Source organism: Octopus sinensis, linkage group LG20 (assembly GCF_006345805.1).
Source record: "Octopus sinensis linkage group LG20, ASM634580v1, whole genome shotgun sequence".
NCBI lineage: Eukaryota > Metazoa > Mollusca > Cephalopoda > Octopoda > Octopodidae > Octopus > Octopus sinensis.
In genome coordinates, this window is record NC_043016.1 from 17,345,733 (window position 1) to 17,372,413 (window position 26,681).

General features: G+C 35.1%; 1 protein-coding gene across 1 annotated transcript in view; it reads left to right on the forward strand.

Annotated features, from left to right (window-relative positions):
* LOC115222592 (nidogen-1) overlaps window positions 1-26,681 on the forward strand; it is a 173,238-nt gene that overhangs the window by 125,359 nt on the left and 21,198 nt on the right. The window contains exons 7-19 of the mRNA XM_029792880.2: window positions 6,151-6,285; window positions 7,952-8,188; window positions 9,373-9,570; window positions 9,962-10,180; window positions 13,247-13,363; window positions 14,892-15,014; window positions 15,923-16,039; window positions 20,532-20,663; window positions 21,611-21,733; window positions 21,925-22,128; window positions 23,324-23,479; window positions 23,601-23,735; window positions 25,873-25,992. Coding sequence (XP_029648740.1) covers window positions 6,151-6,285; window positions 7,952-8,188; window positions 9,373-9,570; window positions 9,962-10,180; window positions 13,247-13,363; window positions 14,892-15,014; window positions 15,923-16,039; window positions 20,532-20,663; window positions 21,611-21,733; window positions 21,925-22,128; window positions 23,324-23,479; window positions 23,601-23,735; window positions 25,873-25,992 — 2,016 coding nt within the window. The remainder of the gene's footprint in view (window positions 1-6,150; window positions 6,286-7,951; window positions 8,189-9,372; window positions 9,571-9,961; window positions 10,181-13,246; window positions 13,364-14,891; window positions 15,015-15,922; window positions 16,040-20,531; window positions 20,664-21,610; window positions 21,734-21,924; window positions 22,129-23,323; window positions 23,480-23,600; window positions 23,736-25,872; window positions 25,993-26,681) is intronic.

Sequence of the window (26,681 nt, forward strand, 5' to 3'; positions counted from 1 at the left end):
CTGCATTCGTTCTTTGAATGTCTTATCACAGAGAAAGTCTTTTGTACAATAACTTTTGATCTCATTTCACATTGGTAAAACTACTATGAATTTATTTCTGTTTAATGTAATTTAATTAACTACTTCTCATTTAATATCTGTTGGCTCAAGCAATATGCCCATGTTTTAATCCTATACTTGATTAAAAAGCAATTATATAGGCATTATTGAATTTTTTAAATTGTTATTTATAGAATGATCAAATTCTTCTCAATATCTTCTGCACAAAGTCTTTCTGGAACTGATTTGAGCTGTTCCTTATTTTTCCCTTTGAAGTATTTTTTTAATAATACATATGGATTAATATTGATTAAATTCAGTTGTTGTTGTTGTTATTATATATATTATAAATTGATTCTAGAAGAAATTTTTAAGAGCATGGTTGTGTGATTAACAAATTCAAATATCAACAAAATGATTTCAGTTTTGATTCCACAGAATGGTACCACGGGCAAGTATCTTCAACTATAGCCTCTGTTTAACTGATAGTTTGTGACTAGATTTGAAAGACAGTGCCAAACATCAAATATATCTATATACATTCATTCATTTTCAATGTCTATTTTTCCAAGTTAGCATGGGGCTGGATGAATATATTTTTAAGGCATTGTTTTATATCAAGATGCTCTTTCTTATGCTAACCCTTATTTGTTTTTAAATAATGATCTCTTATTTCATACAGCTTCGAAGGCATGGAGCAAGCAGGCATTTTATTTACAGGAGAAAACTGTGTGAATGTCCTGATTTTGGAATAAACAAGTACCAACAAACACATACACACACCCATGCACATATACGTGCACACACACACACATACACAAGATATTTAAAAGACTTTGCAAAACATAATTGATACTGTCACAATATTTAAAGAAAGATTTTTCGTAAAAGTTATTAATTATCTAAAAAGAAAAAAAATCAGAATGTTACAAGCCTTTGGAGAAGTTTTGTATTATTTACATTATTTACATTTGACAGATATTTGTCCTCATATTGTTTTGGCTGATATCCCCTCTAGCCTTCATCAGGTGCCTTGGGAAAATTTCGAACCTGGAGTTCTCATTCCTAAGGTATTTTTCAATGTTATTGTTGTTGTTGATGTTGTTAATATTATTATTATTATTATTATATGGTGTAGCGGTTAAGAGTGTGGGCTACTAACCTAAAAATTCTGAGTTTGATGCCAGGCAGTGACCTGAATAATAATAATAATAATAATAATAATAATAATAACATCGAAAAATACCTTAGGAATTAGAATCCAAATTCGAAATTTCCCCAAGACACCTGATGAAGCTGGAGGGTATATCAGCCACAATGTTGCGTTAACAACAAACAAGATGAGGACAAATATCAATCAAATGTAAATAATTTCTCATCTCTTAAATATAGTACTGTAAGTTTTGTATTGTGCATAAGCATTTCATTGTTCAATTTTCCAAATACACATATTCTGACCTAAATCGTACAGAGGAAGTTCTTTTTAGAAATGGTGTTAAACAATTTCTGGTTTAGCTATGGATTTTGAATTCTTATTAAATATTATTCTTAAGCCTTTTTTAGTTGATCATTTTTCATCTTTTATTCTATAAAACGGGAATTCAAAATATTCCCTTTTTATAGAATAAAAGATGAAAAATGATCAACTACAAAAGGTTTAAGAATAATATTTAATAAGAATTCAAAATCCATAGCTAAACCAGAAATTGTTTAACACCATTTCTAAAAAGAACTTCCTCTGTACGATTTAGGTCAGAATATGTGTATTTGGAAAATTGAACAATGAAACGCTTTAATCTTTTCCAAAGGCTAATGAGGTTTTTTTTTTATATATACAGGTGCAGGCATGGCTGTGTATTAAGAAGCTTGCTTCCCAATCACATGGTTGTGGGTTCAGTCCCACTGTTTGGCACCTTGGGCAACTGTTTTCTATAGCATCAGGCTAACCAAAGTCTTATGAGTTGATTTGGTAGACAGAAACTGAAAGAGGGCCATTGTACACACACACACACACACACACACACACACACATTCATGTGTGCATGTGTGTGTCTGTGTTTGTCCCCCCACCACTGCTTGACAACCGGTGCTGGTGTGTTTATGTCCCCATAACTTAGCAGTTAGACAAAATAGACCAATAGACTAAGTACCAAGCTTTAAAAAATAAAAAAAATGTACTGGGATCAATATATTCCACAACAAATTCTTGAAGGCAGTACCCCAGTATGGCTGCAGTCTAATGACTGGAGCATGTAAAAGATAAAATATATATATATTTAAGACTGTCACTTATAAGAACCTACAGTTTACAGTCTTATGAACAAGAACTGATGGATCACTTTATTCCTTAATTCCTTTCAGTCATTTGACTGTGGCCATGCTGGAGCACTGCCTTTAGTCGAACACATCGACCCTAGGACTTATTCTTTGTAAGCCTAGTGCTTATTCTATTGGTCTCTTTTTCTGAACTGCTAAGTTACAGGGATGTAAACACACCAGCATCAATTTCCAAGCGATGTTGGGGGGACAAACACAAACATACATATATATATACATATATGACAGGCTTCTTTCAGTTTCCGTCTACCAAATCCACTCACAAGGCTTTGGTTGGCCAAAGACACTTGCCCAAGGTGCCACTAAGTGGGACTGAACCCAGAACCATGTGGTTGGTAAGCAAACTACTTACTACACAGCCAGTACTGCACCTATGATATTTTTTTTAATGTTTGATTAGTGGTACCATGGAATTACAATAAAAGTCAAGAAAAGTAGCATTGCTTTTAAATTCTTATGGAAATTGTTAGCAAAATATCTTTCCAGAATTAACATCATATTGTTTCACAGCCAAGGATTATGGGAACGATTTAAATATTTTGGAAAAAAAAAATCTTTGGAATTCAAACTGAGAATTTCCAAGCAAGAATTTTGCTGTACAAGTAATATAGTTTTGTCAGTGTCAGGAATTTTAGAGCAGAATCATTCAGGACTGATTGACTCACATAAAAACACAAAAAATTTGAACAGCTTGGCATAAATTTCTTAGCCTCAGTGTTAAATAGCAAATGATTGTTCTTCATACACCAAACTTTTTTGCAGGATTATAACACTATTTTTTACTGTAAGGTAATGAAAGCAATCTATCATCTAAAGAAAGATGTTTGGGTAGATTTTGTTGCAGCCTTTGAAAAACACATGATAGGTTACACGAGGGAAACTCTTCCATTAACCATTAGAGAAGAAAATATGGGCATGTTTGATACAAACTTTTGTTGAAATGGATTTCAGCACTAATATTTTCTTTTAATGTATATAATAAATTTTATAGATTTAAGTATTTTTTTTATTGATTACTAAAATAAAAAGAAAACATTCTTGTATTTTACTTTCTTAATTGTTATATAGAGCCTCAAATTTCAGTAGCAGTCATGTGGTATATGTTTGTGAGTGCACATGTGCACACACATGGATATATGTTGTACACACATACACACAAACACATAAATTTCAATCTGATATACTGAATATACAACTAATAAAGGCCTCCCATGTCTAACTGAATTTCATTAGTAACTTTAGCTGTGCAGAGAAAGGCTTTATTCACTTTAATGTTCAACAACACAATACATCAAACCTTAATCCATCTATTGAGGAGAATTAAAACCAGAGACTCTTTAACTCATAATGTTTGTTTGAAAATAAGGTTATATGAGGAAGAAGGCAGAAGGAAAATTTACTGTTTTTAGGTTAAATTTTTGAAATTAATTTGTTAATTATCTGATTTCTTTGAATATTAATACTTTGAAATAAGGCAGCAGCCACCTGGCAGAATCGTTAGCATGTTGGACGAAATGCTTAGCAGTATTTTGTTCATCTTCATGTTCTGAGCATGAATTCTACTGAAGTTGACTTTGTCTTTCATCCTTTTCAAGTTCATAAAATAACAGAACTGGGGTTGATGGAATCAACTTCCCAACTTCTTTGAAGTTACTGGCCTTGTGCCAAAATTTGAAACCAATATTAATATATTTGAAACTTTAAGAGTATTCTTGGATGAGATACCATTTTATTTTTTACTGTAAAAATTAATGTGTTACCTAAGTTTACTTATATACAACTAAACACATTTCTCTGCATCTTCATTGTGCAATACAAGATCTGCAGAAGAGAATGGTTTTTGCACCAGAAGGCATCTCAACAAAATTTAACTGTTCATAATTAATTCAGGCCAAATTCTAAGTTTAATTGGTAATTAGGGTCTGATTCTGTTCCCAACGATGGCTTCATTACTACTTTTTAATATTAACTTGATGGACATGTATAATATGAAATATTTTACAGATTTTAACCATTAGTGTCTAGCATGTCTATGTATGTATTTTTGGAACATACACCCAAATCATGTGAAAGAATATATAAATATTTTATTGAAGAAATAAGATTTGTTCAGGACTGCTTCAATACTTAATGTATCTCATCTGTTCCACAAGTTCAACATCATGTACTGACTACTTAGTTTTTTTAAGACTATACACTTATGTGTGTGTGGTGTGTGTGTGTAATGGACCCTTCTGTTGTAATTGACAGATGAGGGATATATTGATTCACTCCCTCTCTCAAATCAACATTGCTTTTATGTACGCACTGTGCACCACATATTAAACGTCAAAGTCATCACACAGCAACATGAAATGGAATGATTTGCCCAAGAACACAATACAATACCCAGTTGAGAAATTAAAACAACTATCTCATGACTATGATATATGCTAACCACTAGGTCATGAGCCTTCACAAATATAGAATCCATGTTGGCATTGAAGAAGGACATTAAAATGATGATGATGATGTGTATATATATATATATATATATACATCTGGGATGGCTGGATAACTGAAGAGATGGTGGTGTGGATTTCCACCTCGGCATCCGAACTCAGAGTTTTATCTTGGCTACCGAATAATTGTCACATATTATTTTACAGATAAATTCCTCAATTTTCATAATATTGAGGTCTCTTTCTTTCTTTTGTTATCTTACTGTTTTTACCAATATGTATATATATATATATATATAATATATATATATATATATAATATATATAAAGCAGTATGTGTAGTTAACATAGGTACAATGCCAATTATTTAAAAAAGTATAGAGGAACAATTAAATCAAAATACTCAGTACTTTGACTGATTCCAGAAATATAAATGGTAAAGACAACTTTAACAAGATTTGAATCTAAAGAGCTGGAAGAGAATGTGCAAGATATTTTTCATTAATGCTTTAACAATTCAGTCAACCTGCCATCTGTTTTTCTGTTAATCTATAATTTAATATTTGAGTGTGTATGTATGTATGTATTTATATATATATATATATATATATATATATATATATATATCTTGATCACTCTATGTTACCAGAACATAAAAATACATTGAGAGACATAATATATTCTACATTACATTTTCAGTAATCACAACATCACAGTGTAGGTATTTCTACTTAAATTTTACCATATAAACAATTTCTACATTCGTATTATTATTATATAAGCACCTTCTACATCACTACCACTATATAAGCTCATTATACACCCATATCACTTCTACATTCACACTTTTGTCTTATGAAATTAACATTTATCTACTTTCTGTTTCCTTGAAAGCTGCTGTTTACCTTGATGTTAGCCTTGATCGAACAGGCTCAAAGTCCTACCAGCTATGAACATTCTGTTTTTTTATTATTATTATTATTATTTTAGGTGTCATGTATCTCAGACTGTACCATCTGATGTCTCCATTGTTAAGCCCATAAGGTGTAGTTTGAAGGAGATTTGGATGCTACTTGTAGCAGTTTGAGTGACCATATGGACATTTCTCCCTGTTGGTTTGTTTTCAAACCTGTTATTTCAGTTGCTATTTTATCATACATTTATCATAGTTCACGTTATTGTCCTTGTGAGCACAACTTTGGTCAGTGTTAAATGACTTTTCTTCCTTAATTAGTTATACTTATTCCAGATAAAACAGAATATAGAAAGTATCTTAATGACTTCAAATGTTAATTATAAAATTGTTCTCATTATCTTTATCCTCTAAATGTAGTTGATGAAGACTTAGCCTTCTGTAAAAGTGAAAACAACTGTCACCACACGGCCAAATGTGTAGATTATGCAACAGGATATTGCTGCCAGTGCTCTTCCGTAACTTATGGCAATGGAATCAAATGTTTGAAAATAGGTAAGATGCTTGAATTTTGTTCTTAGTCTACATCAGGTTGTCAATAAACTGGGGTAAACTCTGTGTGTGGTAAAAATGAAATTCTTGGGAGTAATGAAAACTCATTAAACATAAGTAAAATCATATAAAAAAACCATGTTCTTTCAACAAACCTTTTGAGTTCAAAGAATCTATGATTTCCTTCCTTTCAAATCAAGTGGGTAAAGACTTAAATAAATGTATTTTGGGGTAATTTGTTAAAAAAGTTCCCCAATCCCTGGTCTACATATTATGGGAAAAAACAAAATTAGTAGGAATATCAAAAGTTCAGAAATGTAAAAATGTCCACAAATCTTTTAATTAATCATTTGTAAAGTGATTCAGATTATTAGAATTATCTATGTTATGCTTATGTCTTGGCTTTTATGAATTTTATTGATTCTATAATGGGATGGAGAATTCTTCAAATTCGATATTTGCATATGCTGTTGAAACATAGATCATTGGGACGGGAGAGTTGTTCCTGTTTTGGAGTTAAGCCAATTGACACAATTTAAGTTGTGATCAATTCCCAACAAATTCCATAAAATAACCCAGGCAGAGTATGAACTCATGATGTTCTCAACACCAAGTATTAAATGTAAATTAAAGGAAGGGGATTGATGCCTGTTTGTCCACAAGATAATCTATTCTGAATAATGTCTCAACAATTATGTACAAAACTCCAAATAGACCTACATCTATTGTTGATAATAGCGTAAAAGTTAATCTGAAAGTCAGTTTCTTTACTCTGATATTTGTGGATCTAACAGCGGAATGTATGAAATGATTTTCCTCTTGAAAAGATATATGTATAAATGCATAATACAAATTTCTACCATTAGGCCGTTTCCTAACAACAAATGTAAACTGGTGCCGAGAAGAAATCTACCAAATACCGAAACAAATGCAATGGATTTGATCCCATGTCTTTTGCTTTCATTATTGATGTGGCTCTTTATTTTGTACATTGGCCCTTCTCAGATCACATAAAATCCAGTGAGACCATGCAACAAATCGAGTTTGATGTGATTAATAATAAAGGCAAAATCCTGACCAGTATAATTACTGCACATTAAATGCATTCTTTCTTAATGGTAGCACACTTATTCGCATAAACAAAGAGGTGTGGGTTCAAGTACCACACAGATGGGGGAAAAAACCTAATTTTTTCTGTCAAAGGCTTATATGCTCCATTATTAGACTATTTTCTTCAGTCATAACACAGTGATTATTGCTATAAGCTTTAAGCTTCTAAAATACTATTATATATATATATATATATTATATATATATATTAAATTAGAGATAAAACCACTATTAGGCAAATCAAACAGTGAAAAACATAAGCCATACATAAAATTAATTTAAAAATATAAAAGTTAAAAATAAAAAATTATTTAATAATTTAAACTTATAAATTTTATATATATATACAAATATATATATATATATATGTATGTATATTTTTATATTTATATATTATTTTATTAATTAATTAATTAATTTTTTTTTTTATAAATCAAAAGTATTAAAAGTTTAATAAAAGATATATATATATATATCAATAGATAGATGGATCTTAAATTTATTAATGAAGATAATACTATTGAAACCAAGATATTTGATCAATGTACTTTTATTTCAGAACATCCTCAACAACTTAACGGCAGAATTACTCTGACTCTAAATAAAACCAGATCATTTAACTTGAACAGACATTCATACATCATAATAACTAGCGGACGTGCCTACACTGTTGTCAGCTCAATTGCTCAAGAAACTGGTCTTTCGGTCATTTTATTGGATGGCATAAACAGTTTCCTTGGGTTCTTATTTGGCACCATAGAAACTGGAACTTCCAAAAATGGATATATGATAACAGGTAAGTGGGAAAATATTCTTGAACTCTTAGAAGGTAATCAATCATTGTAGTCCATCATCATTTTTTTCTTTTAATGTCTGTATTTCCATGTTGGCATGAGTTGGATGGTTCAACAAGAATTGGCAAGTCGAAGGGCTGCACTTGCCCCAGCTGTCTGCTTTGGCATGGTTTCTGTAGGTGGATGTCCTTCTTATCATTAGTCACTTTCCAGAGCCTACTGGGTGCTTTTAGATGTGGTACCAGCATGGATGCTTTTATATATATTCGTTTACTCTTTTACTTGTTTCAGTCATTTGACTGCGGCCATGCTGGAGCACCACCTTTAGTCGAAGAAATTGACCCCAGGACTTATTCTTTGTAAGCCTAGTACTTACCCTATTGGTCTCATTTGCCAAACTGCTAAGAGACCAATTGGTTGTCAAGCAGAGGCAGGAGATACATAGACACACAGACACACACACACACATGCACACACATACATACATACATACATACATACATACATACATATATATGACAGGTTTCTTTCAGTTTCCATCTACCAAATCCACTCATAAGGCTTTGGTTGGCCCAAGGCTATAGTAGAAGGCACTTGCCCAGAGTGCCACACAGAGAGACTGAACCCAGAACCATATGGTTGGAAAGCAAGCTTCTTACCACACAGCCATGCCTGTGCCTATATATATTCATATATTTATTCGTAAATTTATGTTAACCCTTTTGTTAGCATGTTTCTGTTGAGATGCTCTGTGTTTCTTTTAATCATTTAGCTAGTGTTTGGAACATAAATTGTGACTAAGGTTTGGTGGAAGAATTTAATTCAAAACTTTTGAAAAGAAGACATTTGTACTACAGAGCCAGAGGCAGTTTCAGCTGGGTTGGTATCAAAAGGGTTAAAGACACTTTATCAAATAGATTTTTTTAATCAGTTTATTTAGTATATGAGGTGAAATAGTTAATGGTAGATCAGTTTATGGAACATCATCTCCTTTTTATAAAAAAAAAGCAAAAAAGAGATGATTAAATTTCATTGTGTATCTCTGTAAAATTTATCCGAAATGATTTCACCCAGGATACAAAGCCAAAGTAAAATGTACAATTGCCAAATTTTTAAAGAACTTAAAGAATTGATTTGTATTAGTGTCTCGTTGAATTTCAAGAAATATTTCCCTATTTCCTTCAAGGTGGAGATCTGAATCACACTGCTAAGGTAACATTTGAGACTGGAGAAGAAATTTTAATCAGGCAAAGGTTTTTCAGCCAGGATACTGATCTACACATGCGAGCTGAGACAAATATCACAGGAACTTTGCCATGGATACGCAGTGGTGCAGTGATAGTTATAGATATGTATAATGAAGACTTTGTCCATACGGAACCTGGTAAGTAACTTTCCCTATTCACTTCACTGCAAAAATTACTCTTTTTATGCCTCAGCTATGTAAAAATTAAAAATAACATTAATTCCTAGGATAATAATAATGGCATGACAATTTATCCTGTAGAAGTTTGTATCTTTTTATGTTAATGTATGGCTGTATTTTCTTAATACTTTTTAATATATAAGTTGTTATAAATGACAGTTTTCTCCCAACTTATTCTTTGCCCACTACATCATTATCTTACTTTAATTTTTCCTCACTTTTTTTTACTTTTTCTTTCTCTTACTACTATTTTTTCTCTCTTATTCCCAAAATGGTTTGTTTAGCTTTGTTTATATGTTTTTCTCCTTTCCAATCTCTTTTACTAATTTCATTTTCTATATCACAATAGGTGTGTTACGTGCCCGAACTACTCGTGTTTACCGAGTTGATGGTGTTGGCAAGAAATACACTTGGGAACAAAAAGTTGAATTTCACGAATGCATACACGACCCTTCAATCAACAGGCCACAAGTATTTAGACATAGCATCAAAAAAATATATTATGGATACAGACAAGACAAACAAACAATCAGCTTTATTGCTGCCAGTGGTGTCCGAACTATTAAAGGTAAAATATTCTTATTTAAATTATTTTTCTGCATATTATTCCTCATAAATTTCTAAATCTCTGTAGTTTCAAATTACCATTATCTATTGGGAGACTTTTGTGATTTAAGCAAAATTATTTTCATGAATTCGTGTTCTTCAAAAATCATCACTTAATGTCCATGTTCCAAGCTGACATGCATTGGACAGTTTGACAGGATCTGATGAACTTAAGGACTGCATCAAGCTCCACTGTCTGTTTTGGCATGGTTTCTATGGCTGAATGCCTTTCCTAATGCCAACCACATAAGAGAATGTACTGGGTGCTTTATTTGTATCATGCAGCTCATAAGAGTACAAACCTGAAGGGGAAGGGAGTCAGCTTCATGCTGGGAATTGAAGGGATACAATGTGAAATGGGGGGGGGGACAAAGCTGGCTCTTGTAGAAGAGCTGCACGGTTACTCACATTTTGTAGGGAAGGAAGAGGAATGGCCAGTAGGGGCTGTGAAGAGAAAGATATTAGAGATGAAGTGTTCAGGTGAGTAAAAGGGAGTGGGTGAAGAGTCTTCAAGAGTGAATGGGGGTGCAAGAGATGGCAAGATGAAGGGGCAGCCTACAAATGTAAAAAAAAAATGGTTAGGTAGAGATGAAGGAAGATGACTTCTAAGTCATGAGTTGGGGAAGGACAAAGAGATGCAGGTGGGAATGCGTAAGGTGGTGGAGAATGGCTGGATAGCGATAGAATTGACAGGTGGAAGGCAAAGAAGAAAAATGACAAAATGGGGGTAGGCTGCAGAGTGAGGGTAAGAGGTGGTGCATGGTGAGAGGTTGTTTGATTTATTGGGGTCAGAGGTAGGAAATCAATGTAATGAGTGAATGATAAAAAGCATAATATATTCAATGCCTTTAGAACTTAGTTATGTTGAGGGGGAAAGATCTTTTTAAGAACCTTATGTTACCCATCAAAATGGTTTTGTAGTAGTGAGACATAGACATTGTTTGTATAGTCTGGAGAGGAATCATTTGTGTAGAATTCATTCTTTATATATTGTTAACATTAAAGATGAAATAGAAGCAATCTGAGGAAGTGGTTGTACAGAAATGGTTGCTACCAATGAGTGCAGAGCAGATGACTGCCCTTATATGGTATGAATGGATGGTGAATGCTGGGTATTAAAAATAAATGACATGGAAGAAAGTGATGAGGGGAAGATTTTGCAGTATAATGCACAACAGTCACCACTTAAGTAGGTTTAAGAAAACTGTGGGTATTGTGCTGTGTTGTAGACCCATCAAACCCAAGTCAGCATGGAAAAGAACAAAACAAAACAAACCCAATCCAAACATTGAAAATTTGTTAATGATGATAAGGAAGATGATTATTGATGATGTGTTGGCAACGACAACAACAACAATCCTTCTACATAAGGCAAGAAATTTTGCAGGGGTCTGGGGGCTAGTTGATTATGTCAACTGGTATGTATTTCATTCACCCCTAAATGATAGAAGGCAAAGCCAACTGTGGCAGAATTTGTACTCAGAACATAATTACATGAAATGCCACTAAGAATTTTGTCTGACAAGCTGGTGGTTTTGCCAGCTTGCCACCTTAATTATGATAACAACAACAAGAGGAAGATGAAGAAAGAAAAGTTGGGAGATATGAGAGGTTAGCTTGGGAAGTTAAGCAGTTGTGGTCGATGAAAAAGGTAGCAGTAGTACCAATAGTTATTGGAACAGTGGGCAAAAATCTCGAGAAGTATGTGGAACAAATAGGGGCTGCAATAAGGGTGGAGCGCTTGCAGAAAACAGCACTGCTTAGAACCGCTCGAATACTCCAGAACGTGCTCGAAAAATAAGAGGTGTTACCTTAGTTCATTGGTAGTGAACAGCTGACACCTCCTGCATTAGAAGCTGTGCAAAGGCAATAATAACAATAATAGCAGTAATTATAATAGCTCTCATGGCTTCTGATCTTAACTGATTGGAAGTGTTATCATGTACATTGTTTTGTCTTGGTATAAAAGATGGGCTACAGCAAATATTCTGCTCAATAACACAGATCTGCTTGTCACTTGTTTGACCTTAACCAGTTGAGCATGTCCCTTCGTGGCTGATGATATGTGCATCTCTGATCATGAGCAGAAGTGGTGGGTGAGCATCATAGCCATGTGTTGAGAGGGATTTTTGGGGTTTGAATAATTCACCTCGGGAAACATGGATGGTTCATTCAACATCCTTAAACAATCCTTATTCAGGGACCTTTTGAGCGGGATGGGCTACTCAACCTGAAGAAAATTCTAACTGGGCCCCACCTGCAAGGTCATGCACTGTTTATCTTGATTTGAGATTACTGTGTCATGCACTTATGGTTGTGATGCATGTGCCTGGTGTACCCTTATCAAACGGGTAGTCATGATGGGTATATTGGGCTTCGTATATTTTACCCCAGTGTCTCTTTGAGGGCATGCACTGCTCTTTCACTCAATAGTAATAATAATAATAATGATGATGATAATAATAATAATAATAATAATAATAATCCTGTCTACTAAAGGCGCAAGGCCTGAAATTTTAGGTGAGGGGGATAAGTTGATTACATTAATCCCCAGCACACAACCGGTCCTTATTTGACTGGCCCTGAAAAAATGTAAGCCAAAGTCAAACTCTGCATAATTTGATCTCAAAAGGTAATGTTGGGTGAAATGCCATGAAGCATCTTTGTCCAATGTTTCTGCCAGCTTACCGTGTTAATGTAATTAATAATAATGACAATGATGCTGATGAAGATGATGACATCAATGATGATGACAACAACAACAATAATAATAATGATGACATAATACAACTTATTAACCATTCCACATCTAGAAATGTTCTGATGGGTTCCATTTTGTTTGTTACTCTGATTACAAAGAGCAATGGCTCACATTGCTAGAAGTATCTCATTAGAGCTGAACAAATGTCTTGGATAGGTTACCTAGAATAACGACTAATTGTCTCTCACCAAACGGACGTGTGCATGCAAATATTTAATTACCATTAATAAGCAAATTAACAGACCAAACAATGATTCTTTATTTCAGATAGTGCCAGCTGTCAAGATGTTAATTGTGGAGACAATTCACGTTGTGTAGTTTCGGATGATAGCTACAGATGTGTATGTAATCACGGATATGAAATGGAAAATTACGAGTGTAAAGGTGAGATTTTTTTCATTAGAAATTTTAACATGTCTTTTATTGCTTATGTATGTGTTTTACATGCAAATATACATCAGGCACAGGTGTGGCCGTGTGGTAAGAAGCTTGCTTACCAATCATATAGTTCTGGGTTCAATTCTACTGCATGGCACCGTGGGCAAGTGTCTTCTACAATAGCGTTGGGCTGACCAAAGCTTTGTGAGTGGATCTGGTAGATGAAAGAATCCTGTCATATATATGTGTGTGTGTGTGTGTCTGTTTGTCCTTGTAGCTTTGCAGTTTGGCAAAAGAGACTGATAGAATAAGTACTAGGCTTAAAAAAGAACAAGTCGTGGGGTTGATTTGTTTGACTAAAACCTTTCAAAGTGGTGCACCAGCATGGCCACAGTCAAAATGACTGACACAAGTAAAAGAGAATCTGTGTATGTGCATTAATGTGTAAGGTCAATTACCATATGTGTTTTATTTGTAATTTTTATAAGTATTTCTGAGCTGAAGGGGGGGGGAAGGGGAGAGGTTTGATCTGTCTGTCTGTCCTTTAAACTGAACTTGGTGTATTTAGACTGCTTCATGTGCAATCATCAACACCTTTAGCAATATAATATATAATTTTGATATGGTGGTGAGCTGGCAGAATCGTTAGCACACAGGCAAAGTGCTTAGCGGTATTTCGTCTGTCTTTACGTTCTGAGTTCAAATTCTGTTGAGGTTCTTCATCCTTTCAAGGTCAATAAATTAAGTACCAGTTGTGTATTGGTATTGAGGTTGATCTAATCGACTGGCCACCTCCCCAAGAATTTTGTGCCTTGTGCCTAGAGTAGAAAAGAGCTTATAATTTTGATATTATAGGTTGTGCTCCATCATAGTACAAAATGCATGAGAACCTCTGAATGTCTTGTGAGTTCATGGATCAGCTTCTGGAAGGATTCTCTCTCAAGTGCCATGCTAGGCAAAAATTTTATTGAAGTATTGAAGGCTGCAGTTGCCTATACAGGAAGGGCTTCTCTCTCTATGTTACTGAGAAAGGGCCTATGATAACTTGGGTCATGATAGACACTACTGTCACATTGCAAAAGGCTGGACAGATATTCTGAGGCCAATATTCTTTTTTTTTTTTTTTTTGTGTGTGAAAGAGCAACTGTATTAAATTGAATTGATTTCAGTATTTACAAGTATTTGCAGTAGCTGGAACAAAGAGCAAGTACAACCTACAAAGCATTTAAAATAAAGTAATATTGAGTTAAATGTTTTCTGAAGTATTTACTCCTGTTTTCTTACAATATCAATTCTGTTGTGCTGTGACATCCTTTCTCTAAAATCTCTCAGAAATCAGCAGTTTTAGATGAAAAGAAAATGACAAGTTGCAATAGCCTTGTTTTTCTAAGGCTTTTAAGAATGTAATGATATCAATAAGGCCCAAACTGGGCTAAATGAACATATAATTTGAGACCATATGCAACAGAATATCAATGTAATATTAAAATAATATATCATTATAATAATAGAATAACATTTTCTTTAAAATTAGATGTAAATGAATGTACTCAAAAAGTCTGCGGTGAAAATGAAGAATGTTTCAACGAGCCTGGCTCCTATATGTGCCGTTGTATCACCGGATATGAATCTGAAGGAGGCAAATGCAAGAAACGAGGTATGCAAATAATGAGATCTTTATTTTGTTGTTGTTGCTTAGTTCCAGGTTAGCTCTGATCAAGCAGATCTATGACTAAAAGCGTTCTTTTCAGTGACCACCCTGTCTTTTTAAGCGTTATCTAAGACTACACTATCCAACGTATCTTTTCATTAAGAGTTAGTTTGTTATTTCCAAAGAGATTTTGTTGGTATTTCTTGTAAGCTAAATTGTACCATAGAAGAACCTCTTCTGGATAATTCATCTTCTGTTTTACTACATCGTACTAATGAACAAAATCTACAAAAGTTATTGCTGTAATTTTGTTCCCAGTAGTCCCCAGGCATTCCAGCTGTGACCATATCTGCTAAGTTCACCATCTACTGCCTTTTTTACCTACAAAATAGTTTTTAACTATTAATGGTGAGGTATTGTGGATATATTTTCTCAGTAAACCTTCCTTGCAGTGAGATTTCCTGATGTGAATTGATGGCAGTGAACATATCTGTAATCAGCTGTGACAATCCTCTTCTTATTTACATATCTGGTAGATCTTACAGCTGCGTTATTCAATATGTTCATTCCTTTTTTAGACAATAGGTTGTAATTTGAGGGAGATTTGGATGGTTTCTAACAATCTCCCATCATTTGGCTTAACCCTTTCGTGACTGTATTTATTTTGAGATGCTCTGAGTATCTTTTAATTACTTAAAATATAACAAAGGAACATAAATTGTGACTAAGGTTTGGTGGAAGATTTTGATTCAAAACTTATGAAAACAAGACATTTGTACTCAAAGCCAGAGGCGGTTTCAGCTGGTTTGGTAACGAATGGGTTAATGTATATAATTGAATTTGTTGATAAAAAAGTGCTTTTCTGATTATGTAGAAATGAAATGTCTGTTAAAATGTAATCTTTCTCTTTTTAGACTGCCCTGAACAATGTCATGAACATGCTCAGTGTGTCTATAATTATAATACTCGGTCTCCCAAATGTGAGTGCAATGCAGGCTTCAGAGGTGATGGACATTACTGTGAACTTATAGGTAATTATTGATTTTTAGGAATTTTTTTTTTTTTTACTTGTTTTAATTTATTGTAGCTGGCATATTATCGATAATAGGTGGTTGTCCTTACTTGTGGAACAACTAATGCAACAAGTTTTCATCAAATCAGTGATGGAGATAGAAGTGGTGGGGCTGAGATGCACAGAGGGATAACTTACCATTATTTTGCGGCTCAGAGTCGGGTGGCTTATAACATTTTCTTCCACTTTCCCAGTACTGCATTTTCCCTTGCTTCAGTAGCAATTGAGCAGCAGTGGCAGCAGCAGCAGTGACTGCAGTAGGGGTTTAACATTCTAATGGACTGGCATTGTATTTGGCGGTTATTGTTTAGTCTCATGGACAGTAGTGCACCCCCCAGTTCCTATATATGTATTCTGTTTTTTTTGGGGTGGTGGGTAGTGGTGGCTAGTGTCTCATGTGCTCTGTCTCTAAACCAAAACTGTGTGTCATCACCAACGTTTATAAAACACAAATTTCTTCATTTTGAGGGTTGATACGTTAAAGTATTACTTATTGAGGTTATCTCTACTGATTTTCCATAGAATATCTGTAGAGGTAACCGTAACAAGTGATTTAATAGCACTGCTAACATAGAAGAACACAACTCTGAATTATAAAATATACTTTGTAGTATATTCATCATCATCATCGTCGTTTAACGTCCGTTCTCCATGCTAGCATGGGTTGGACGGTTCGACCGGGGTTCTGGGAAGCCAGAAGGCTGCACCAGGCTCCAGTCTAATTTGGCAATGTTTCTACAGCTGGATGCCCTTCCTAACGCCAACCACTCCGTGAGTGTAGTGGGTGCTTTTTACGTGCCACCTGCACAGGTGCCAGGCGGGGCTGGCAACGGCCACGGTCAGATTGGTGTATTTTATGTGCCACCGGCACGGAAGCCAGTCGAGGCGGTGCTGGCATCGGCCACGAGTCGGATAGTGCTTTTTACGTACCACCAGACCAGGGATCCTGGCTGGTTCAATTCGATTTCGATTTCGCTTGCCCCAACATGTCTTCACAAGCAAAGGGGGTTGGCAAGGGTGCCTGTCGTACGGTCGCATTGGAGTATTTTACGTGCCACGGCCACGAGTCGGATAGTGCTTTTTACGTACCACCAGACCAGGGATCCTGGCTGGTTCAATTCGATTTCGATTTCGCTTGCCCCAACATGTCTTCACAAGCAAAGGGGGTTGGCATGGGTGCCTGTCGTACGGTCGCATTGGAGTATTTTACGTGCCACGGCCCCGAGTCGGATAGTGCTTTTTACGTACCACCAGGCCAGGGATCCTGGCTGGTTCAATTCGGTTTCGATTTCGATTTCGATTTCGCTTGCCCCAACATGTCTTCGCAAGCATGGGGGGTTGGGATGGGTGTCTGTCGTCGGATGAGGTTCTATATCGACTTCGCTTGCCTCAACCGGTCTTTGTGTCCAAGGGAGGAAAGGCATTCATAAGTGGGCTGGGCTCACTTGTCCTGCCTGGTCTTCTCACGTACAGAATATTTCCAAAGGTCTCGGTCTCTGGTCATTTCCTCAGTGAGGCCTAAAGTTCGAAGGTCGTGCTTCACCACCTCGTCCCAGGTTTTCCTGGGTCTACCTCTTCCACGGGTTCCCTCAACTGCTAGGGATTGGCACTTTCTCACACACCTATCTTCATCCATTCTCGCCACATGACCATACCAGCGCAATCGTCTCTCTTGCACACCACAACTGATGCTTCTTAGGTACAACATTTCTCTCAAGGTGCTAACGCTCTGTCGAGTATGTACACTGACATTACACATCCATCGGAGCATACTGGCTTCATTCCTCACGAGCTTACGCATGTCCTCAGCAGTCACAGCCCATGTTTCGCTGCCATGTAGCATGGTTGTTCGTACACACGCATCATACAGTCTGCCTTTTACTCTGAGTGAGAGCCTTTAGTCACCAGCAGAGGTAAGAGCTCCCTAAACTTTGCCCAGGCTATTCTTATTCTAGCAGTTACACTTTCAGCGCACCCACCCCCACTACTGACTTGGTCACCTAGATAACGGAAGCTATCAACTACTTATTATAGTTGCATAACAAAATCCGTAACCCTACAAGTCATTAATACTAAGGTTTTAGTCAAATATTGTGATTGGTTTAATTGTTTAATCACTCTCACCAAAATCTGTGTCTATGTACCTGTCATCATCATCATCATTTAATGTTCGTGTTCCATGCTAGCATGGGTGGGATGGTACCACAAAAGCTGGCCAGGCCAAAGCCTGTCTTAGAAATTATTGTTTTTTTAAGTCACGGAAAAAATTTTTAAAATGGAATTTGTGACTCTAGAATTAATGTTTGTGCCACTATAGGAAAAAAAAAAAAATGATTTATGAGAGTGAAACAAATTCTGGCTGAATTCACTGGAAAATTTGAAGATGTTATGAGAATGCTTGGACTGTGACTCCTGATTGATTTTCAACCAAAGAATCCTTGCTTTGTATGGATTTGTGACCATTTGATATGTTATGGTGTTTGCTTTTGGTTTAGAGATTGGGTACATGTGAGACTGGTACAGAATGGAGTATGGTCATATACTTGAGGTATTAGCAGTTCTGTTGTATTCAGTACAAGTGGTACCAACATGGCATTTGAAAACCTTAGCTAGATCTATAACCAAGAGTTTTCGGTTAGCCAATCTGTGACAAAATTAGATAAATGAATGAATAAGTGATAATAATAAATGAGTGTGAAAGAGAGGGAGAAAGAGATAGAATTGGATCAAGTGAGGGGATCTTAAGTTTGATAATGAAATAGGTAGAATAATGAAATGAACTAATTAAGGTAATTATGATGATCTGTGCTGAAAGAGAAGGATTTGAGATGTACGAGGTTGAAAGAAGATTGCTTATCTGAACATCTTCTGGTTTTTTACTCTTTTGGCAAGGTGATTAAAATGAGGTAGGGGAATCTGAGTGAGCTAGTTTATATGGGTGGGGGAGAAGGAGGTAAGTGTTGGGGAAGCAAGTGGTTATTGAAACAGAGAGAGAGAGAGAGAGAGAGAGAGAGAGAGAGAGAGAGAGAGAGAGAGAGAGAGAGAGAGAGACCAGAATTAGGCTGGTCAAAACGGAACATGAGGGAGAAAAAAATTTGAATGGATATAAAATTTTGGCATCTCATAAATGCATTTCATATAATAATAAATTTTCACATGAAAAAAATCAACATAATTTTCATGTAATTCTTAGATATTTTTACTTTGAACTTTGGTATTTTTCTGTTGAATGTTCTCTGTATGTATTATGGATGTTCAGTGTAATTATTATGAAACTATGTAAATATAAATACATTTCGACTGTAACTATGATATTGTAATTTAAAAATGAATCTGTCAATACCATTGCTATTACGTTCAATGACGTATGGGATTTACAATTTTGTGTTTACTTAAAGGCAAAACCATTTTACTAAGAGATTCCGCTTGGTTTAGTACAAGAAGTGCATAAAGTGAATGACTCACACCACAGATGACTGTAAAGGGTGATGTCAGTACCACATTTGATGGGTCAGATATATAGCTAGTTATAGTTTTAGCAAGTTATCCAGCCAATATATGATAGACACTTCTTTATTGAAAATATATTGGAAGATTATGCGATTGATACACTGATTCATTAGTATGTTGTCAAGGCTCTTGTAATATTTTATCTATGCAGTGAAGTCACAAGAGATATATATATTTGAAAGGTAGGTAAGTTCTAGTAGTATTGGTAGTATTGGTGGTGTTTGTTGATATAATGGTGATTTGAAAATAATGTTTATAGAGAACGTTTCTTAGTGACTGCACTATTAGTTGATGTAACACAAAAATCCGTCCTCTTGATTATTACTTTTGAGGTGATGATGTGTGGCCTTGTGGTTAGGGTGTTAGGTATTTGGTAATGGGTTTCATTTAGGAGCAAATGATACAGGGTGTCCTTCTCCAAGACATTGTGCATTCCATTGTTCCAGTCAATTCAGCTGTAATTGTACAGCAGTGGCAGTGGCAGTAGCAGTAGCAGCAGCAACAGCAATAGTAGGGGATTAGCACTCTAATGGACTAGCATCCTATTTAGTGGGTGTTTTTCAAATACAGAAATAGCAACCACCAACGTTTTATTTCTGCTGTAGGAAGGCTATTGTGATTTGCCCCATTCACCTCAATTCAGTGATGACAGGGATAAAGATGGCAGTGGTGGTGATGATGACAGTAACAACTGGTGGAGAATTTCTTGTCTTTGTTGTTGGGTCCCTAATATGACCAAAGGCACTCTAACCATGGCCACGGAAATGGTTGGAGTTGGACAAGATTTGTGGACAGATATTGTTTCCATATCTAATTCACGTGGTTGCAGAAATCAAAATGTCTATTCTTTTTTTTTAACTTCCATGTTTGTTACCTGAAAATGCAACAATTTGTTTTCTTCGATAAAGATAACTATGTGAATATTTATGTTCTATTTCTAGTCTACAGCTGCAATGAAGTAAACAACTGTGGTAAAAATGCCGCTTGCGTCTATTCTCCCGAAGACGGAAGATATAAGTGTGAATGTGAATCTGGATTCAGTGGTAATGGAATTGAGTGCAGTACTACAGAACGTAAGAACACAGAAATCTTTCATTCTTGCTTATCTTGTTTTGAAATTCTCTTAGAATATTGCTACAATATTTATTTTTCTTAAATATCATCTTTAATTTACATGTGGATGATTTTTATTATAGGAGTTAGATTGCTTAGAGATTATCTTTATTTAACCTTTTTAGATATCAAGCAACATAAAACTGTTCCTGTTTCTCTGACACAAACTACTTGTTTTGAAGTTATCTTAATTGAAACCTTCAATCAAAATTCATATCAATTTATGTTTCAAACACCAGTTTAATAACGACAAAGTTATTTTCTAAATTAAAAATTAATTGGATCGAAGGTAGTGGACTTCAACAGAAATATGATAACTAAAGGGTTAAAGTGATCAAGATTTCCATCAAAATTTTATGTTAATTTATGTTAATTTATGTTTCAACCTTCAGTTTATTAATGACAAAGTTATTTTATTAAATTCTTCATTATTTAAAAAATTAATCTAAACAAAGGCAGTGTAATACAACAGAAATACACTGCTAAACACCAATTAAAAAGGAAATTTCATTTAATTAATATATTTTTTGCATACTGTTCTTAGTACATCCCAACCAAAGTTATTTATTCAAATTCATACCATCTGCCTATTTCCCTTCCTTTCATTTTTGATTATGCAAATTATAACAGCCAAAATTATTTATAAAGATTTTTTTCTCTAAGTGAAATTTTCTGCCAACTGATCTTTTCTCTCTTACCTTTTCCCCACAAATACCCTGATTCCATGTCTCTCTCACCTCTCTCCTTCTTTCATGCAAATCTCCCACTCACATTCACCTATATAATGTGGAACAGACACAAAGTTTTATTTGCATGGTTTAAACTTTTCGTTCTTTTCTTTTAATTTAATTTGAACAATTAGTTTTAATTAATTCATGCAAATAATAATTTTTATTTTAAATTTCAGTTGAGGAAAATTGTGAAAATTGTGATCAAAATGCTCATTGTTTCTTTGACACTGAAAGACTTTACCATCATTGCCGTTGTAATGCTGGCTTTACTGGAGATGGAAGAACCTGTACTTACATTGGTATGTATCATTGACTCAAAAAAATCTTCCTTCCGTTCCAAATTTTGACAATAATGTATTATTATTTATAATCTTGTACAATCTTAGGTTATTTGTTTATTGTGTTTGGTTAAATAAATGGATATAATAATTCTATGAAATTTCTCCAATTACATTGTGGTTACTTATAAAAATTTTCTTTATAACAACAGATACATGCCGGCAATGCTCCCCTTATGCAGATTGTGTGTTTGAGCAAACTCTCCAACAACATGTCTGCCGCTGTAAACCACGTTATGAAGGAAATGGTCAACAATGCTCTCCGAGGCGCTGCCCTAGGTGTGGGCAACATGCTAGATGCCAATATGATCCAGAACGCAGCACCTATAGATGTGTTTGTGAGCCAGGATACACAGGTATTTTATTAAATTAGTGAAAATAATTGTTTATAAAGAGTATGATTGTCTAAGTACCTTCTCTGATGTTTAAATTAAGCTGTCATTTATTGGTATGTTCTGTAGAAGTTCACATTTCTGCTATGATATGTTGATATACATGATTTAGGTATATATTTAATTATATATATAGATCCACACATGCATATACATACATACTTACAGAGAGAGAGAGGGGGGGGCAGTGATTTGGTATTGATAACCCCGATGTTTACTACATTTATTGGCAATTGGAAAATTGAGTAATCTGAAGTTTTGTTCATGCTCCTCTCTGATTATTTGAAAATCCATAGATAATGTATACTAACAGATATAGAAGAATAAAGTTAACGTATCATTTTAAAACATCATTTACAATTGTTTCATCATTATCCAATCTAATCAATATTGTATCATTTTGTAACCAGATCAGCAACCATTAATTTCCATGTACTACAAAAGAAATCCTGTGTTGCTCATGGAAATTAATCAATAGTAGCTGACATGGTTACAAAATGACCCATGATTGATTAAATTGTGATGAAAATGCACATTTTTTCTTTGGCACTGAAAGACTTTACCATCATTGTTGTTGTAGTAATGAAATGATTGTAAAAGATGCATTAAAATGATTTGTTAAACCCATTCTTCTGTATCACTGTGTGTGTGTGTGTGTGTGTGTGTATTTGAAGAAAGATTTTTCTAAACGTTATTTAGCTATTGGAAAAAGATCTTAGTAAAATAGAATGACATGAACCTTTCGGAATGAGGGGCATTATTTTTTTTAGAAATTAATTTTATTGCAAAAGATAAGCCAACACATTTGAGTCACATTTCAAACCACACTCTTGCATGTTGCTTGTAAACCACGGTTGAGTAACAACTTGTGGGAATTTATTTTATGTGAAGTTTGAGCTTACTTTGAAAAAGGGATTTTTCTACTTCTTATATATATATATATATATATATAATCAGCAGGGTGGTATGAGGGTTTTGACTTTTTATGGCTTTGTTAAAGGAAAGCATAAACCAGGAAATATTGTTTAAAATAGTTTTTATTCAATCAAAAGTAGAAAATATAATTAAAATATCTATAAAGCACTGAAAATAATATGTACAAATACAAAATTTTCTAGTTTAATTTAATTTATTCATATTTTTGGTAACTCTGTTACAGGAGATGGAAGATACTGCCAGCCATCAACTTCATGCCATCTTGTCAATAACTGTGACCAAAATGCTGACTGTGTGCCAGACAGACGCCAGTCAGGACGCTATATATGTGAATGTAAAACAGGATTTAAAGGAAATGGATTGAAGTGTGTAGAAAGAGGTATATAATTAATGACATTCAACGATTTTGAGATTTTGGGTATTTTGTGTCTTGGAATTTTCTGCAATGTATTTTATTCCATTTATTTTTATACATTTTTGTTTTATTTTTTTTTTCCCAGAAATAAGCTGCAATCTACAAAACAACTGTCATGAACATGCAGTGTGTGTTTATCACGATTTAGTACGGCACTACCAATGCATATGCAAGTCTGGTTATGAAGGAGATGGAATCAATTGCAGAAGGAAGTCACATGGTATAGAATTTAAACATAAACATTTCATTATAACAGAAATTATAGAAAGAGTTTGTAGCCTATGTCCTCTGATTACTGTGTCATATTAATTTGCTTTCAAAGTATTGATTGATATTAAATAGTAGGAATTTTGATCAAATTTAGCTCCAATATTTCCATGCCTTGCCCATGTTCTGCTCCTAGCTTCTATACAGTAAGTAGTCATAACTCATGACAAAGTACTCAAATGATTAAAATCTTCCAGTTGCAAAACATTTGGATTTCTTCTATGAGCCTTAAACTGATTCCCATGAGCTTTCACAGCCACATAGACCAATACTCTGGCCTTGATTCTTTAAAATTGTTTTAATTTTTGCATGCCTTTGTTTTTCATATCAAATACTTCGACATTGCTATATATAATCCTCTACAGGTTTTGAACCGTAATTTTTAAACTCACAGAAATTTAAACAATGTTCTGTGTTTTCCTTGTTTGAGGACCAAACTCACAATTTCTCACTTTAGAAGAAGATTTATGCCTTTTCTGTTAACTAGATTTCAGTTGTAAGTAGAATGACCTGACAAATTCCTAATTGTTTATATCCAAGTTGGAGATAATATTCCTAATAATTTAAACTTGGAATAGTGTTACTACTTTAAAGCCAAATCAACAAGAGATATGATTAATGTCGGTGGCACGTAAAAGCACCATCTGTTCGCGTCCGTTGCCAGCCTCGGCTGGCCCCCGTGCCGGTGACACGTAAAAGCACCGTCCGCTCGTGGCCGTTTGCCAGCTCTGTCTGGCAACCGTGTCGGTGGCACGTAAAAGCACCATCCGTTCGCGTCCGTTGCCAGCCTCGGCTGGCCCCCATGCCGGTGACACGTAAAAGCACCATCCGTTCGTGGCCGTTCGCCAGCTCTGTCTGGCACCTGTGCAGGTGGCACGTAAAAAACACCCACTACACTCGCGGAGTGGTTGGCGTTAGGAAGGGCATCCAGCCGTAGAAACACTGCCAGATCTGACTGGGCCTGACGAAGCCTTCCAGCTTCACAGACCCCAGTTGACCCGTCCAACCCATGCTAGCATGGAAAACGGACGCTAAACGATGATGATGATGATGATGATGATCCTTCCCTTTGTTGGATACACAGATTTCATGGAGCAGAGATAGACACAACTGTCTTCAAATTACTCCTCTAAACACGATACTCCAATAAATACAAACTCTCAATGATCTCAATGACTTCCTACAACTTCCACGAACTCTCAACGACTCCTACGACCTCTCTTTGACTCAACCAGTATGCTACTGTTTATGAGAGTTTGGCTAGTCCATTCTTCCAATCCCACAGAACTGACAATGACTCTTGCCTCAACAATATCATTGCTTTGTTTTCACACCATTCAATATGTTTGCCTATTTTAAGGTGGTGAGCTGGCAAAATTGTAACCACACCAGGCAAGATGCTTGGCACTATTCTATATTTTGGGATGGAGAATTATGTACATTATTTACAATCGACAGATAGGTTTCCTGATTTTGTTTGTTGCTATCACAACGTTTCGGTTGATGTACTCTCCAGCCTTCATCAGGTGTTCTGGTGGAATTTTGAACCCAAACCTTTATTTGACAAATGGGGTACACTGTTCTCATTGCTAAAGTATGTTGCTGATGTTATTTTTCTGTTGATATTATTTTTCAAGTTCCTGCCTGTGATTGAACGTAGAATCCGAAGGTTAGTAGCCTGCGCTCTTATCCACTACGCTATATGTCCACAGGAGAGTACATCAGCTGAAACGTTCTGATAACAACAAACAAGATGAGGACACCTATTCATCCATTGTAAATAAAATGCTTAACAACGTTTCATCCATCTTTATATTTTGAATTCAAATTCCACCAAGGTCAACTTCTCCTTTCATTCTTTTAGGGTTAATAAAATAAGTACCAGTGATGTACTGGGGTTGATGTAATTAACTTACATCCCTCCCACAAAATTGCTGGCCTTGTGCCACAACGTGAAACCAATATGTTGGCTTATTCTTCTTCTGGGGTCTCAAATCCTTTTTTTTAAATATAATAAGATTTTTTTTTTCTTCTTTGGTTTCTATTGATTCAAAAAAATACGTCTATATAACGATGTCTTTTACTTTCAGAAACTGACTGTGCCATCGACCGTGGTGTGTGTCATGCATATGCAGAGTGCCAAGCCATTAGAGGAAGAAATGTATGCGTTTGCCGTCCAGGATATCGAGGAGATGGAATTCACTGTTCAGGTATAAATCTTACGTTCATAAATGCATTACATGTTCTTATGGTGATGAAGAATCTAAAGTCATTCATTCAATGATTGTTTATATTTCAGAATCTCTCATAAACTTACTTCTGAATCCATTCAATGAACTACTTTTGTTCTGTTAGATAGCACCCGCTTCTCACGCACACATCTCATACATGTGTATGCATGTGTGCATGCACACACACACACACACACACACACACACACACATGCACACTCACAAGTGCATCAAATCAAAACTTGGATATTATCAAATAAACTAGAGCCGTGCCTCTCAACCTTTTCAATGTCTGAACCAGATTTAAAACCTGGATAACCCAATCCACAGTTCACATGATTCCATGAAGATTGTTAGGGAAGTGTTTGCTGCCTAAGTTTCCCAAAATGAAATAGATACCATAGTATTTTTAATAGGCACACTATGAAGGTATCATATGCAAACTCCACTAACTTGCACTGCATTGATAACAGGAAAATGAACTAAGTGGTGAATAACCCACTCATTGGGCCCCTTAGCCTATGATAAGGGAACTACTTCCAGCTCTACAATTAGGAAGGAAAGCAAATATGTAGAACAAGGTGTCAAGAAAAGCAATACCAACCAGAATGAAAAGTACATATTGTAGCCACATCATGATATAACAAGAATAGTGTCATGACCAATAA